The sequence below is a fragment of the Cetorhinus maximus genome, chromosome 21 (genome assembly GCF_964194155.1).
Source record: "Cetorhinus maximus chromosome 21, sCetMax3.hap1.1, whole genome shotgun sequence".
Lineage (NCBI taxonomy): Eukaryota > Metazoa > Chordata > Chondrichthyes > Lamniformes > Cetorhinidae > Cetorhinus > Cetorhinus maximus.
The window spans coordinates 90,182,291-90,200,086 of NC_135899.1; the positions used below are offsets into that span (position 1 = coordinate 90,182,291).

Below are 17,796 nucleotides of genomic sequence, written 5' to 3' on the forward strand. Positions count from 1 at the left end.
GGGCATCCTGGCTAAGTTTGCAGATGATACAAAGATAGGTGGAGGGACAGGTAGTATTGAGGAGGAGGCAAGGCTGCAGAAGGATTTGGACAGGTTAGTAGAATGGGCAAAGAAGTGGCAGATGGAATACAACGTGGGCAAGTGTGAGGTCATGCACTTTGGTAGGAAGAGTAGAGGCATAGACTATTTTCTAAATGGGGAGAGAATTCAGAAATCTGGAGTGCAACGGGACTTGGGAGTCCTAGTCCAGGATTCTCATAAGGTTAACTTGCAGGTTGAGTCGGTAGTTAGGAAGGCAAATGTAATGTTGGCATTTATTTCGAGAGGACTAGAATATAAAAGCAGGGATGTGCTGCTGAGGCTTTATAAGGCTCTGGTCAGACCACATTTAGAATATTGTGAACAATTTTGGACCCCGAATCTCAGGATGGATGTTCTGGCCCTGGAGAGGGTCCAGAGGAGGTTCACAAGAATGATCCTAGGAATGAAAGGCTTAACATATGAGGAACGTTTGAGGACTCTGAGTCTATACTCGATGGAGTTTAGAAGGATGAGGGGGGATCTGATTGAAACTTACAGAATACTGAAAGGCCTGGATAGCGTGGACATGGGGAAGATGTTTCCATTAGTAGGAAAGACTAGGGCCCGAGGTCACAGCCTGAGAGTAAAGGGAAGACCTTTTAGAACAGAGATGAGGAGAAACCTCTTTAGCCAGAGAGTGGTGAATCTATGGAATTCATTGCCACAGAAGGCTGTGGAGGCCAAGTCATTCAGTGTATTTAAGACCGAGATAGATAGGTTCTTGATTGGTAAGGGGATCAAAGGTTACGGGGAGAAGGCGGGAGAATGGGGTTGAGAAACGTTTCAGCCGTGATTGAATGGTGGAGCAGACTCGATGGGCCAAATGGCCTAATTTCTGCTCCTATGTTTTATGTTCTTTTGGAATGCTCCTCGCGTTAAGGCACAAAGACTTAAGGCTTGTCTTTTTAACATTACTCGTCCCGTTCCTACTATTTTTCACTGAGACCCTGTTTGATTCTTGCCCTCGGTTTCTCGGTCTATCACTTTTCTTATTCCCCTTTCTGTCTTTTGTTCTTGCCCTTGATTCCCCCTCCTCTAACTCCTTGCATAGGTTCCCCTCCCCCTACCATTTTAGTTTCAACCCTCCCCAACCACTCTAGCAAATATTCCCCCTAGGACATCAGTCCCGGTCCTGCCCAGGTGTAACCCGTCCAGTTTGTACTGGTCCCCTCTCCCCCAGAACCAGTCCCAATGTCCCAGGAATCTGAAACCCTCCCCCTCACACCATCTCTTCAGTCAGTTTAGCTCATTCAGAGTTCAATCCCTGTTCGGGCTGTTGGTTAGAACACTGGCAATTCTTTGACTCTTTGTGCCTCTTTCTCTTAAATTAAAAATCAAAATTGACTTAACCAATCAGACTAAGTTATCGTGCATTTGGAAAAATTCTGTTAAGATTCCAAATGAATGCCATTGCTTCTTTAAAAAGTGTCTCATATTGAAATTTGAGTCTAGTTGTTGAAGTGAGTCAACAAACGCAGACTAACCCAACATCTTAAACATACTTATCGATCTCCTGTGGCATTGCTCAATCAAGGAGGATACACCACTTAGCACAAGTGGTGCTAATCATAGCACAAGATGCCATTCAGCCCCATCTTTGGCAGTGCCACCAATTAGTCACATTTCCCTTCTCCTTCCACATAACTCTTGGAGCAATTGGCAGACGTTACTCTATCCCGACCATTAAATAACGAAGGACTGCAGCAATCACCGTGAGGCTCTCAAACGTTTTTATCCCATATCAAGTTCCTTTTGAAAGTTCATATAAACATTAACACTCTATGACATCGTCAAAGAATTCGACCAAGTTAATCAAACAGGATTTGCCTTTAACAAATCTGTGCTGGCTTTCATATATTCGCACACATTTTTCAACTGACAATTAATTTTGCCTCTAAAAGCTTCCACTCCCCCAGCATTAGGCGGACTGGCCTGTACGTGATAGGTTTATTCCTCTTGAATTTTTTGGGGAGAAGTGTCACCTTTGCAAACCTCCAGTCCTCTGGCTCCATTCTCAGATCCAAGGAGAACAGGGGTTGCTATTTAAAAATAAAGGGGTCACCCATTTAAAACAGAGGCAACATTTTTTCACTCAGAGGGTCTTGAGTCTTTGGAACTCTCTTCCTGGATGCAGAGTCTTTGAATATTTTTAAGGCAGAGGTGGTTAGACTCTTGGTAAGCAAGGGGGTGATAAGTTATCAGGAATAGATGGGATGCAGATTCCTTATTCAATGGCAGAGCAGGCTTGAGGGGCTGAATGGCCTACTCCTGCTTCTTGTTCATATGTTAGTTTGATATTGGCCAGAACTCTCCATAATTTCCACCCTTACTTTCCTCAGTAAAGTAGGATGCATCTCATCCAGACTATGTGACTCTTCTACCTCACCTACTGCTAACCATTTAAGTACCTACACTTTATCTATTTTTATCCTATTCAAAATCACTATCACTATTCAATATCATTACTATCACTGCCACCTCCTCAGCTACTGTTCCATTGGCAGGATCCTCTTTTGTGAAGACAGATGCAAACCACTCATTTAATACCTCAACTATGCCATCTGTCTTCACAAGAAAAACTCTTCTGGTGTGGACCCTAATCAGCCCTACCCTTTACTTGCCTACTCTTATACAATTTAATGTAGGACCTAAAAGTTCCTTTTTCTGTTGGCCACTAGCCTACCTTGTTTTTGTCCTCTTATGCACTTTTTTAGATCTCCTCTGTATTGTGTTGTCTTTGTACCTTAGTGTACAGAGTGTAGCTGTGAGTACTCCTTTTGTGGCTCAGTGTGAAATTTTGTATGAAAGTGCTTCTCTGAAGCGACTTGGGTTGTTAAAGGTGCTATATAAATGCAACCCGTTGCTCTCAGAATGATGGATTGACAATACCATATCCCAATCATTAATAATGAAAAACTGCAGCAATGGCTGTGAAACTCTCAATGGCCGTTACTCGTTAAGTGAAACACATCTGGTGGGAATTAGCTTTTATCCAGAAAACTGTGGTTTGCCTCTCTACTCAGATAAAGATCAATGTACGTGTGCACTTTAAAACGGACTTTTGTGTGCAGGAGAGGTGAAGATGATGAATTAACTCCAAGACCTTGATACTGGAGTAGCAGATTTTATACACAATATTTGCAGCCCCTTTTTTAAAAAAAAATTCAGAACGTCACATTTTATCTCCTGTGTAATGGAGAGCAGTGGGAAACCTGTAGAATCACAACAAGCTTTGGATATGGTCTACAAGAAAAACGATGGCCTAACCATTTCCACCTCTCCTCGCGACGCTGACAGTGCCACAGGTGATGGCAGACGCCATTGTTACTGAGCCCCAACAGTTAGTCATCATCTACAAACACACATAATAAACCTCAGCACGTTATTTATCCACCAGTAGATGGGAGAAAAGAGACACACGCCCACCCAATACACACACACCCCCACCCCCCACACTCACCCCCACCCACCCCATACACCACCCCATCCAATACACACACCCTCCCCCCTATCCAATACACACACCCTCCCCCCCATCCAATACACAAACCCCCCCCATCCAATACACACACCCCCCCCATCCAATACACACACCCCCCCCGTCCAATACACACACACCCCGTCCAATACACACACCCCCCCCGTCCAATACACACACCCCCCCCGTCCAATACACACACCCCCCCGTCCAATACACACACCCCCCCCGTCCAATACACACCCCCCCCGTCCAATACACACACACCCCGTCCAATACACACACCCCCCCCGTCCAATACACACACCCCCCCCCCCGTCCAATACACACACCCCCCCCGTCCAATACACACACCTCCCCCGTCCAATACACACACCCCCCCTCCAATACACACACCCCCCCCATCCAATACACACACCCCCCCCATCCAATACACACACCCCCCCGTCCAATACACACACCCCCCCAATCCAATACACACACCCCCCCTCCAATACACACACCCCCCCCGTCCAATACACACACCTCCCCCGTCCAATACACACACCCCCCCCGTCCAATACACACACCCCCCCCGTCCAATACACACACCCCCCCCGTCCAATACACACACCCCCCCCGTCCAATACACACACCCCCCCCGTCCAATACACACACCTCCCCCGTCCAATACACACACCCCCCCCGTCCAATACACACACCCCCCCGTCCAATACACACACCCCCCCAATCCAATACACACACCCCCCCCGTCCAATACACACACCTCCCCCGTCCAATACACACACCCCCCCCTCCAATACACACACCCCCCCCTCCAATACACACACCCCCCCCATCCAATACACACACACCCCCCCCATCCAATACACACACCCCCCCCATCCAATACACACACCCCCCCCGTCCAATACACACACCCCCCCGTCCAATACACACACCCCCCCCCGTCCAATACACACACCCCCCCCGTCCAATACACACACCCCCCCCCGTCCAATACACACACCCCCCCCTCCAATACACACACCCCCCCCATCCAATACACACACCCCCCCCATCCAATACACACACACCCCCCATCCAATACACACACACCCCCCATCCAATACACACACCCCCCCCGTCCAATACACACACCTCCCCCGTCCAATACACACACCCCCCCCTCCAATACACACACCCCCCCCATCCAATACACACACCCCCCCCATCCAATACACACACACCCCCCATCCAATACACACACACCCCCCATCCAATACACACACCCCCCCATCCAATACACACAGCCCCCCCATCCAATACACACACCCCCCCCATCCAATACACACCCCCCCCCATCCAATACACACACACCCCCATCCAATACACACACCCCCCCCATCCAATACACACACCCCCCCATCCAATACACACGCCCCCCCACCTAATACACACCCCCATCCAACACACACTCATCCCCACCCCCCCACACACACCCCCACCCTGCCACACTCACCCCCACGCCCCCCACACTCACCCTCACCCCCCAAACTCACCCCCATCCCGCACATACCCACACACACACCCACCCCCACCCAATACACACACACGCCCACCCCCCCACCCCCCACACCCACACTCACCCCCACACACACACACCCAACATACACACGCACCCCACCCAACACACACCCCCCACCCAATACACATACACGACACACCCCACCCAACACACACACACGCACGCACCCCACCCAACACACACACGCACGCACCCCACCCGACAAGCACACGCACACGCACGCACCCCACCCGACACACACACGCACACGCACGCACCCCACCCAACACACACACGCACACGCACGCACCCCACCCAACACACACGCACACGCACGCACCCAATACACGCGCACGCACCCGACCCAACACACGTGCACGCACCCCACCCAACACACGTGCACGCACCCCACCCAACACACGCGCACGCACCCCACCCAACACACGCGCACGCACCCCACCCAACACACGCGCACGCACCCCACCCAACACACGCGCACGCACCCCACCCAACACACGCGCACGCACCCCACCCAACACACGCGCACTCACCCCACCCAACACACGTGCACGCACCCCACCCAACACACGCGCACGCACCCCACCCAACACACGCGCACGCACCCCACCCAACACACGCGCACGCACCCCACCCAACACATGCACACGCACACACCCCACCCAACACACGAACCCCACCCAACACACGCACAGACCCCACCGAACACACGCACACACCCCACCCAACACACGCATGCACACACACGCACCCCACCCAACACACGCACGCACCCCACCCAACACACGCACGCACCCCACGCAACACAAGTGCACGCACCCCACCCAACACAAGCGCACGCACCCCACCCAACACAAGCGCACGCACCCCACCCAACACACGTGCACACACCCCACCCAACACACGCACGCACCCCACCCAACACACGCGCACACACACGCACCCCACCCGACACGCACACGCACGCACCCCACCCGACACGCACACGCACGCACCCCACCCGACACGCACACGCACGCACCCCACCCGACACGCACACGCACGCACCCCACCCGACACGCACCCCACCCAACACACACACACACACGCACGCACCCCACCCAACGCACACGCACGCACCCCACCCACGCACGCACCCCACCCAACACACGCGCACGCACCCCACCCAACACACGCACACGTACTCCACCCAACACACGCACGCACCCCACCCAACACACACACCCCACCCAACACGCACCTGCACCCCACCCAACACACGCACGCACCCCACCCAACACACGCACGCACCCCACCCAACACACGCACGCACCCCACCCAACACACGCACGCACCCCACCCAACACACGCACGCACCCCACCCAACACACGCACGCACCCCACCCAACACACGCACGCACCCCACCCAACACACGCACGCACCCCACCCAACACACGCACGCACCCCACCCAACACACGCACGCACCCCACCCAACACACGCACACGCACACACCCCACCCAACACACGCACACGCACACACCCCACCCAACACACGCACACGCACACACCCCACCCAACACACACACACGCACGCACCCCACCCAACACACACACACGCACGCACTCCACCCAACACACACACACGCACGCACTCCACCCAACACACACACGCACGCACCCCACCTAACACACGCACACAGGCGCACGCACCCCACCCAACACACGCGCACGCACCCCACCCAACACACGCACATGCACACACCCCACCCAACACACGCACACGCACACACCCCACCGAACACACGCACACACCCCACCCAACACACGCACGCACGCACACACGCACCCCACCCAACACATGCACACACGCGCACGCACCCCAGCCAACACACGCACGCACCACACCCAACACATGCACACGCACCCCAGCCAACACACACACACGCGCGCACGCAACCCACCCAACACACGCGCGCGCACGCACCCCACCCAACACACACACGCACCCCACCCAACACACGCACAAAAAACCCCACCCTCCACACGCACCCCACCCAGCACACGCGCACGCACCCCACCCAACACATGTGCACGCACCCCACCCAACACACGCACACACGCGCACGCACCCCACCCAACACACGCACACACGGACACGCACCCCACCCAACACACACACACGCGCACGCACCCCACCCAACACACACACACACATGCACCCCACCCAACACACACACATGCACCCCACCCAACACACACACATGCACCCCACCCAACACACACACATGCACCCCACCCAACACACACACGCACACGCACGCACCCCACCCAACACACAACCCCTTCATAAAACCCTCCCTCACCACAGGAGTGGAATCCTGGCTGATTTTTCCCCCTCCCTCTAGGCACTGCCGCTGAGACCAATTGCCTCTACCCACTCAAAAACCCAATCATCACTGCCCTAATTCTCAGAAAAGATGATTCGATTTGTCTTTTTTTATTCGCTCAATGGATGTGAACATGACCAGCAAGGCCAGCATTTGTTGTCCATCCTGAATTGAATTATTCCTTTCAAAAGCTACACATCTGTTCAGACTGTTGAACTGGTGGGCAAGTCACAATCAACAACTTTCTGTATTTATATGTCGCCTATGCCACAGAAAATCTTTCAAGGTGCTTCTTGGGAACATTATCCTACAAAATTTGACATTGAGCTACATAAAAATACATTAGAGCAAATGACCAACAGTTTGACTGAGAGGATAAAAATGAAATGCTGCAGATGTTGGCGATCTGAAATAAAAACAGGAAGTGCTGGAGAAACTCAGCGGGTCTGGCAACCTCTTTGGAAAGGGTCAAGCGAAGTTAACGCTTCGAGTCCAACATGAGTTTTCTTTAGGACAGGAAGGAATAGGTTATAAGGAGCGTTTTAAAGGGAGAAGAGCAGTGGAAAAGGGGAAAGGTTTAGGGAGGGCGTTCCAGAGCTTGTGAACTTGGCCGCTGAAGACATGGGTGCCCGAGGGTCAGTGAACCAGACATCTTACACGGCCTCCAACGCTGGTCAAGACCATGTAAGATCTACATGGGTCAAAGCCACTAATCTGCATCACACAGTGGCCAAGGCTGAAACCCACTGGGATTTATCATCCTGCCTTCACTCTGAACAAGCTGACTTCCTTCAAAACCAGGGTCTCACCGCTTGTTCGATGCCCATCATTCACACAAGCATCATTCACACAAGCATCATTCACAGTCGATTTACTGTGGCCAGTGATTGATGGAACACTAAGCATCTGCCTACACAGACACGCTCATGAATGCCCGGCAAGGAGAGCAGAAGGAACAGGAGGGCTGTGAAAGGGAGATGAAAGGTTTTTGATCGTGAGCGCTCCCACCATCCCTGTTGTACAATCTGTTGGCAGCTGTGGCTCCTTCAGATTTTAACCATCTCTAGCCTAAGGGCAGCTGAAAAGCATTTCCTGACTACAGCTATACATCACTTCTGGGAGTCACCAGGGCTTCTAAATTATTTATTTAAAACAAGCTTCCTCCATGTACTAAATGTAGAGAAACATGGTTTCGTCGCTGGTCACACACTCATTTCAGAGGCTTTTACAAGGCTAAAGGGATCGCTCATTTTAGAAAGAGATGAAGAGAAAATGTTCTCTCTCTGAGGGTCGTGAGTCTTTGGAACTCTCCTCCTCAAAAGGCGATGGGAGCAGAGTCTTTGGATATTTTTAAGGCAGAGCTACATAGGTTCTTGATTAACAAGGGGGTGAACGGTTATCAGGGGTAGGCAGGAATGTGGGGTGAGGTTACATTCAGATCTTATTGAATGGTGGAGCAGCCTCGAGGGGCTGAGTGGCCCTACTCCTGCTCTGAATTCGTACGTTCGTGCATTTGTAAAATTGAATGGAAAGAAGTGCAAAGCGGTTGGAAGAATGAGGAAAGGCGAGATCATGTATTAAGAGCAGAAACAACAAAAAGGCAATAATATGGGGCAGAATTCTAAAAGGCGGTGCAGAAACAGAGACCCGGGGGTATATGTGCAACAATTGTTGAAGGTGGCAAATCAGGTTGCCAAAGTGGTAAAAAAACAAGGCATAAGGGCTGCTGAGCTTCATAAATAGATGCATGGAGTATAAAAGCAAGGAAGTTATGACAAATTTGTATGAAACACTGGTTTGGCCTCAAATCGTGCAGCGTGTCCAATTATCCACACTTCAGGCAAGATATGACGGCTTTAGAGAGGGTGCAGAAAGGATTTATGAGAATGGTTCTAGGGATGAAGGGCTTTAGTTGGGTAGATTGATTGGAAAAAACTGGGGTTGTTTTCCTCATTATAGAGAAAGGCAAGAGGAAATTTGACAGAGGTATTCAAATTCATGACAGGTCAGGGCAGGATAGACAGACAGAAGGGTCAAGAACCAAAGGACACAGACTTAGGGTGAATGGCAAAAGAACCAGAGGCAACGTGAGGAGAAGCTTTTTCATGCAGCAAGTGGTTAGGACCTGGAAATTACTGCTTGAGAGTGTGGTGGAGACAGAATCAATCGAGGCTGAAAAAGGGAAATTCGATAATTATCTAGTGAGGAAAGAATTTGCACTGCCACAGGGAAAGGAGGAAGAGAGCGGAACTAGCTAAATTGCTCTGCAGGGAGCTAGCACAGACCTGACAGGCCAAATGGCCTCCCTTGCGATCTGTAACCCATTCTAATCATGAAATTCTCACCCTCGTATTCAAATCCCTCCAGCCGTACAACCCTCTGAAATACCTGTGCTCTTACAATCCTGGCCCTGCGCTTATCCCCAACTTCCAAATCGCTTGGCCATTGCAGACCGTCCTCTCAGTGCCAGGGCGTTAAGCTCTGGAATCCCCTCCCCAAACCTCCAAGCCTCTCTAGCTTGCCTTCCTCCATCAAGATGATCCTTAAAACCTGTCATCTGCCTCAATAGTTCTGGATGTCTCTGTCAAATTTTGTTTGCCGGTTATTTTTATACAGTGTCTTTAACATGGTGGAAGTTGCTGTTGCCCTAAATTTTCACGAGGGAGATTGCGTCGAGTCAGTTTAACTTGGTTCAGGAGCTGGGGGAACAACAGCTGGTAGAAGGACACGGGCTGAATTGAAAATTGCCTTTTAGCCAATTTAACAAATTGCTGCTGTGAGCTTTAGATTAAAGCAGGAAACATGGAGGTTTCTTAAATTTAACACAAAGTTAGTCAGAAACACTGGAAAAAACACAGCTAGCTGAGCATGTGACCAACTATCAGTGCAGCCTATGAGGGTCTTGCTGCATATTCTGGGAACAAGAAAACCCATCTCCAATGGGAACAAAACTGCATGAGCAAGAGTTAATTGTGTAATTTTGGCATTTAAATGCTTCAAGTCTGTGCCATCCTGCTAAGCAGAAACCTGTTTGAACTCCTTTCTGCTCAAAGGATCGCAATCTCATGCTTTAACTCAAAGTAGATTTGTTGAAACTCTAGGGAAGGGAAAGGAACAATATTGCCTTTGTTAGTCCTGTCAGGTGTGTTCCAAAAGGAGCAGTGATCAAGCCTATCGTGTTCTCACCGGGAGGTGCAACACTCTCCCACTATCAAAGTAAGTTCAAACTGATATAGGGATAGATACCGTCCTGGGCTCACTTTTGGGTACGTTCCAAATTAGTTATCTGACAGAAATGGAAATATAAACAGGAATTGCACAAAGTTTAGGTATCCAACCTCCTGCAACCATTCGTTCCCCCAAGTGTGGTGCATTCTTAGATGCTGCATGAGCATCATCTGCCAGTAAGATGCCAATGACCAGCTTGAATATGTTTTGATGTTGGCTGAGGGATAAATGTTGGTGCGGACGTGAGAAAACCCTGCTCTTCTGCCAATGATACCCAGGGATCTATTACATTCGTCTGAACATGCAGACAGGATCGCACTTTAACATCTTACGTGTTAAGGAGTCAAATGCAATCCTTTAAAGAGGCCACTCACCCAATGTTAATGATCATCCAAAACAAAATCTGACTTTATTTTTTTTCCCCCAAGCGTGAAGCCCATGAAGTATCGTCACCGACTGTCCCAGGGTGTGTTTTAACATCGACTGGCGGAAACATGGCCTCTAGGGACTTTCAAACATTTATTAACTATATACAACGATGTACAGGGATTGATAAACATGGGGCTCCTTCCAGAACCATCTCTCTCTGGCCTCACGTGATCTCACATTGCTGAGGATGTATATTAGCTATTAGCAAAAGGGCTATTAACCCTTTACACTGCAGCCCAGAAATGCTATTTCGATGCAACTCAAATGAAGGCATCACTTCTAGGTCACCAGGACGATTTATCAAACGAGAGGGAATAGAACTCCTCCCTTTAAAAGAAGAGTGTAATAATACTACAACTGCAGCAAAGTGAACTGGTTACATTTCACACCGTTACAGTTATATATTCGTGCTGCCTGAATCTGGAGTCCATGAGTTGCCTGATCCTGGAATGAAGGTGACACATCCTGGTGGAGGACGATCCCTCCCACATCTGTCTTGATACTTGACTGGGCCTCGACAGCCGATTAACCCGACATGAGTGCTTCACATCAATGTTAAATTTGTTGTGGAATTGTACTGTGCAACTGAAGGGTTAAAACTCACAGTACACAAGGAGCTGGTACAAACTTTTTTTACGGTCCTTCCGTGTGGTGTGCAGGTCTCTCAGTGTAATTGTTAAAATTTCCTTTGACATTCTGGCACGTAAAACTCACAATTAGATCCAGCATCGTAAAATGCTAACTAACCCCCTACAAGAGTTCTGCAGTCAAAACTACTTTGCCAAAATCTCAGTTTCCACACATTACCACAGCAACAAGATCATTAAAACTCAGGCTGCCGCTCGATTGAAGAGCGAGTGTTATTAACCTTTCAGCTGCCCTGTCACAAATCAATGCATCAATTATCTGATGAAGGTAACAGTGACACCTTCAGATAGATCCTATCACAATGGAACTTCTCTCCTCCTCCTCAACCCAGTTTTCAAATTTACGACATTTGGTCAAACATTGTGTTTAGTCCATGCTATCCATCTGGAGTGGAATATTTATCGTTCCAGGGCTGTTCAGCCTGAGATTGTGAAGCCACGAGCTCTCACAGCCCACGAGATCTGACTTCCAGGGGTCCCAATATTGGACTCAAGTAGTCAAAATGGAGGGCAAAATTGAAGTGGAATCATTCTCCAGCTAGGTAAATAGTGACACTTAGTGGTGAGTTGCCAGAATGACAGCAATCTGCATTGGAAAATGCCAGGAACACTCAGTGAGTCAGGCAGCATCTGCAGAGAGAACAAGACTGTCCCAGTGAAGAGCGTTTTGTCTGTTCCATTCAGAGATGGCGCAGGACATGGAATGTTTCTAGCATTTTCTGTTTCTGTTTCAAAACTTCTGCTCTTTGAACAACCTTTATTATAGCGACAGCGTAAATCTTTCTGGCAGTGTTAAAATGAAATACATCAATAGACATGGGTTGACGAGAACTGAAGTCTGTTTCACGGGTTGCTTGGACCCAGCTCTTCTCCTGCCCAAAAAAGGCACAACCTGAAAAGGTGCATGACCCAAGGCACACTACAGCCTCGGAATAGTGTAGCATCACTATACATTCCTTGCAGCAAAGCTCTTTCTTAGTGTATAAAATAAGTCTTACCCTTAGTTCCTGGCGGCTGCAGGTTGTCTCCAGTCAGAGAACACCATCCCACAGGGAAAATATCCCGAGAGTCATATCGACACCAGTAATCAAAAGCCCCTCTCCAGCCGTCAAACGTCACCAACACTTCTGTCCCTCTCACTTCTCCAATAGTTGCCGGGCAAATAAAATGCGGATTTTTCCGGTCAACTGCCTCCAGTTTCATCCCCACTTTATAACAGTTCTGGGAAGGTGATGGTGGTTCCTGTTTAATGCAAAGTGCTGATCAGTGACTTTTGAGCGATCAGGACCCTGGGTCATCAGGACCCTGTACAGTTGTTACGAGGATACTGTTTGGAGACATCCTCTGATCTAAAGAACGGCAGCTGCAAGATCGTTTCATACTGCAGTTTACTTATATGCGTGACTAACATCCCACATCAGTCAAGCTTCAACTGAAGCACACAGCTATTGGGAACGAGTCCATTTTTACAGTTTCTCTGAGGTGGTTGTGGAAGGCAAAGAATGAATGATATATAAAAATTAAGTAAAAAGGAGGGGGTAAAAGCGTTGAGGAGGAGTTTGAAAACTCTCGGACAAATTAAAAAATCTAGAGTGGGGAACTCAACCGAAACACTTAATACAAAATGGTTTTTCTTCCCAATTTCACCCCCCCCACCCCCACACCTTACCCCAGCAATTTCTTTCTTCCCTCCCTTCCTGCAGGGTCTGGTTCTTTGATGAAACACAGTTTCACAGAGTCTGGTCAAACTCTGAGACTTTGCTCTTTATCCGTTTCCCAGTCTCGATGACTTCAATAGGCCATTTGAATTTGGGGAGCATCATGGTTGAACTTGACCCCACCCACAGCTGATGGTGCAAGGGTGGTTTCTAGATGGTGTCGGGGGTTGGAAACCCTGGTTGATTTTTTTCCCTTTCTTTATCTATGGTTGAGAGACCACTTTAGTAACTTTATCATCAGCCAAACATCATTGAACTGAGAACAGACTCGGGATCAAACCTGAGCCTCTTGCTTGTCTTGCATAGCTCAGCTGTTGACTGGACAAACTCTCTGGCCAATTTGGGGTGGATTGGGGGTGGGGGAGGGGGAAGATGTTTAATAGTCAGATATTTAGATTGGTGGCAAGGTGGGGGTGGGGGAGTTAATCATCCTTCAATTGTCCTTTAACAGAACAGGCTGCGCATCAAAGCAAGTCTACTTCCAAAACTGCGTGACTGATTGAGGAAAATAATTTATTATATTGTAACTAAAGATCTTTAAGGCTACTAAAGGGAAGTTCCAGCCTCTATTTGACACAGACCATCTGACACTAATCACAAAAATACAGCACTCCGACTTCCCCAAAGTGGAGGCCAATTGCTTGCTTGGTGTTTGAGTCACGATTAATCCAAACTATCATGTCCAGAACTATCCTATTTCTGACGAAAGGTCATTGACCTGAAATATTAATTCTGTTTTTCTCTCCGCAGATGTCGCTTGACCCACTGAGTGTTTCCAGCATTTTCTCTTTTTTAATTTAAGAACATCCCAGTTCGCGCAGTGAAAAGTAACAGGAGCATCTTAAGATCGAAAGGCTCAAGGTTCCACCATCTGACGAGGGGAGGAGGAGGATGACCCGGCTTGTGCTGACAGATGGCTTCCCAACGTGACAGGCTCCAGCGCTCTCACAACAGGGTGAGGAGATGCCAGACAGAAATGAGGCAATTCCCGTAGGGAGGGAGAAACTGGAAGGTGGGGGGAGTAATCGCGATCGAGAGGTTCAGGTATTTACCCAACAGCTGAATCGATAATCATCCTCGGAGGACACAGACTGCTCCTGAACACTCTCAAGTTAGTGAGGAAATTCTACAGGGATTAACGGAGATGGGGGGAGCTCGATAGAAAACTGCCCTGACAACGTGGGAAACACTGCGGAACACCGTCCGGACTGCAAATAAAGACGAGTAAGATACGTAGGAAAGAATGCCTACCTTGTGAAATATTCTGATTGGTGCCATTTCTGCTCCACTTAGCGTTTTCAACAGGAACATGGGCCATGAAGAAGCATTCAGACGAAATCCTACAGTTACAAAAGAAAATGTGCGAGGAAATGAGTGTTCTGTGCACAGCATTCCATTCACACAGCCACATTCAGAATGGATAAGCGATAGAGCCTCTAATCCGCAATTATGCATGGACGACCATGCATCGCTCCCGACTCTCAGCCGAAGAATGCCAGGTAATATCACAGTAATATAAACAGATTCTTGGTCTAACTTCCAGAAGAGTTAAATCTCTGGGGATAAACCTTGCTTCCAATTAGATTTTGATGCTGCTGCTGCTGAACTGACATCTATGTTACTGGATTCGTAAGGTCAGAGTTTTGGTAGAGTTCAGAATAAGAGAGCATAGCCTTAAACTTAGAGCTGTCCGACGTCGATGTCGGGAAGTATTTCTTCACACAAAAGGATAATGGAAATCTGAAACAATGCCCCCCACTCCCCCCCTCTCAAAAATCTAATATTTAAAAATGGAGATTTTTTTTTTCAGGCAAGGATATTAATGTTTAAGGAACCAAGGCAGGTAGATGAAGTTGGGATACAGATCAGCTGTGATTGGACAGAATGGCAGAACATGATCAAGGGACTGATCGGCCTACTTCTTGCTCTTATCTATTCTCCAACACTGCAGATTCTTTGTGTGATCATTGTAGGTCTGCTCCAGTTTACAAGTTTAAAAAATTAAAGATTAGAAACATAGAAACTAGGAGCAGGTATAGGCCATTCGGCCCTTCGAGCCTGCTCCGCCATTCATTATGATCATGGCTGATCATCCAACTCAATAGCCTGCTCCCGCTTTCTCCCCATATCCTTTGATCCCTTTCGCCCCAAGAGCTATATCTAACTCCTTCTTGAAAACAAACAATGTTTTGGCCTCAACTACTTTCTGTGGTAGCGAATTCCACAGGCTCACCACTCTCTGGGTGAAGAAATTTCTCCTCATCTCAGTCCTAAATGGCCTACCCTGTATCCTCAGCCTGTGACCCCTGGTTCTGGACTCCCCCACCATCGGGAACATCCTTCCTGCATCTACCCTGTCTAGTCCTGTCTAGGGCAGTTGCATATTGATAGAGTGCCACTGAGAGTGGAAACATGGTCCTCTTTCCATACATCATGCTGTGTCTCTTGACAGTGCTCAAATATAAGGTGATCTAACCCCTAGAAAGTTGACAGTTTTGTGTTATTACTGGTGCCCACAACTGTGAACCGCAGAGTCAGATTCCCTCCATTGCCAATGGGAATTGTATATCTCTCACCTTGATTCAAGGCAGCAAGAGGAAGAGAAGTAAATAAGGCGAAGGAGGAGTTTGGGAGAATCCATTTGATTCGGGTCAAAAGCATAGTGATAAATATTTAAGGGTCATAAAAAGCTGCAAAGTAACTGAGCTACATGATCGGACACACAGGGTCAGGGTCCTAACCTTCAAAACTTTTTGAAACATTTATAAATTTGACCAATCGCAAGGCGATGACAACCAACAGACCCAAATCTGAAAAGCTGGGTCACCTGCAGCACTTACCCAAGGAAGGACATCCTTGTCCTCAAGGGCAGGCCATGAAGGTTCACAAGACTTGTTCCTGGGAAGAGGGGATTGTCCTAAGAGGAAAGGTTGAGTTGAGTAGGCTGGGCCTGGAGTTTAGAAGAATGAGAGGCGATCTCATTGAAACAAATCATTTTTTTAAGGGGTAGATGCGGACGGCATATTTCCCTGACTGGGGAATCTGAAACAAGGACTCAGAATAACAAATTTGGCCATTCAGGCCTGAGATGAGGAAATATTTCTTTACTCAAAGGGTAGTGAATCTTTGGAATTCTTTACCCCAGAAGGTTGAGGGTGTTCAGTTATTTTAAATTATTCAGGACAAGAGATTGATAGATTTGGGGGCACTGAGGGAATTAATGGATGTGGAAATAGTGCAGGGAGGTGAAATCGAGCTGGATCATCAGTCATGATCTTGTTGAAATGGTGGAGAAAGCCCACAGGGCCAAATGGCCTACTCCAGTTCTTAATCCTTATGTCATGTGGAAACATGAACTACTTTAATGAGTAGTGGACACCAGCTTACTGATGCAACTGAAACACTTGCAACAATTTGTTTAAAATCTACACTGCATCGGAAATCTCCAGCCCATTAACGACTGCAACAGGTCCTCTCTCTCTCTCTATTGTAAAACACGACAAGAGAATTTCCCCAATTCCAATTTTAGTAACATGCTAAGTTTGAAGTCTTGCCCCGGGAGGATAGTGTATCAGCAAGACTGTATACTATTGTGGTTAATGGTCACCGTGACTCATTTCTGATCAGGACATGTTAGCAATGCTAAATATTATTAGGACACATCAAAATCTAGTATAGGAACTGGAGAAGTACCAGTTTCCACGTGAAAATGGGGTGGCTGTTCTGTTATTAAATAGTTAAAATGTATTTTGACATTTTATATCTTTCTAGCAATTTGCCCATTGCCAAAAGATGAATGTATTTTAATACAGTATGCAAGTTGACGACTGAGTTGGGAGAGTGACCTCAGAAACTCATGCTATGGAGCAAACTAGTTACTAGAGCCCACAACTACATCATGACTGATGACTGAACAAAACTGAATGTGAGATGATGAGATAGAAATTTATAATAAGCATTGACAGAATAGCATAACCCAAAATTATAACAACAGAGGCTAAGCTCTGTAGTTAGGAAGCACACACCCTTCACAAGATTTTCACACTATTAAGCAAAATGAATCCTGCAAGCCTTTTCTGTAACGTTCCTCTGCATTTGGTCAAAATCCTAGTAGTTATCTCCAGCAGGACCCCTGATCACTCTAAGAAAAACAAAAAACTGCGGATGCTGGAAATCCAAAACAAAAACAGAAATACCTGGAAAAACTCAGCAGGTCTGGCAGCATCGGCGGAGAAGAGCAAAGTTGACGTTTCGAGTCCTCATGACCCTTCAACAGAACTAA

General features: G+C 48.2%; 1 protein-coding gene across 3 annotated transcripts in view; it reads right to left on the bottom strand.

The window, feature by feature from the left end:
• Nucleotides 1–17,796, bottom strand: part of LOC144696120 (polycomb protein SCMH1-like) — a 180,843-nt gene that overhangs the window by 63,457 nt on the left and 99,590 nt on the right. For all 3 annotated transcript variants that reach the window (XM_078567422.1, XM_078567421.1, XM_078567424.1), the window contains 2 exons: nt 14,766–14,854; nt 12,795–13,038 (listed from right to left, as the gene is read on the bottom strand). In XM_078567422.1, the coding sequence (XP_078423548.1) occupies nt 12,795–13,038; nt 14,766–14,854 (333 nt within the window). The remainder of the gene's footprint in view (nt 1–12,794; nt 13,039–14,765; nt 14,855–17,796) is intronic.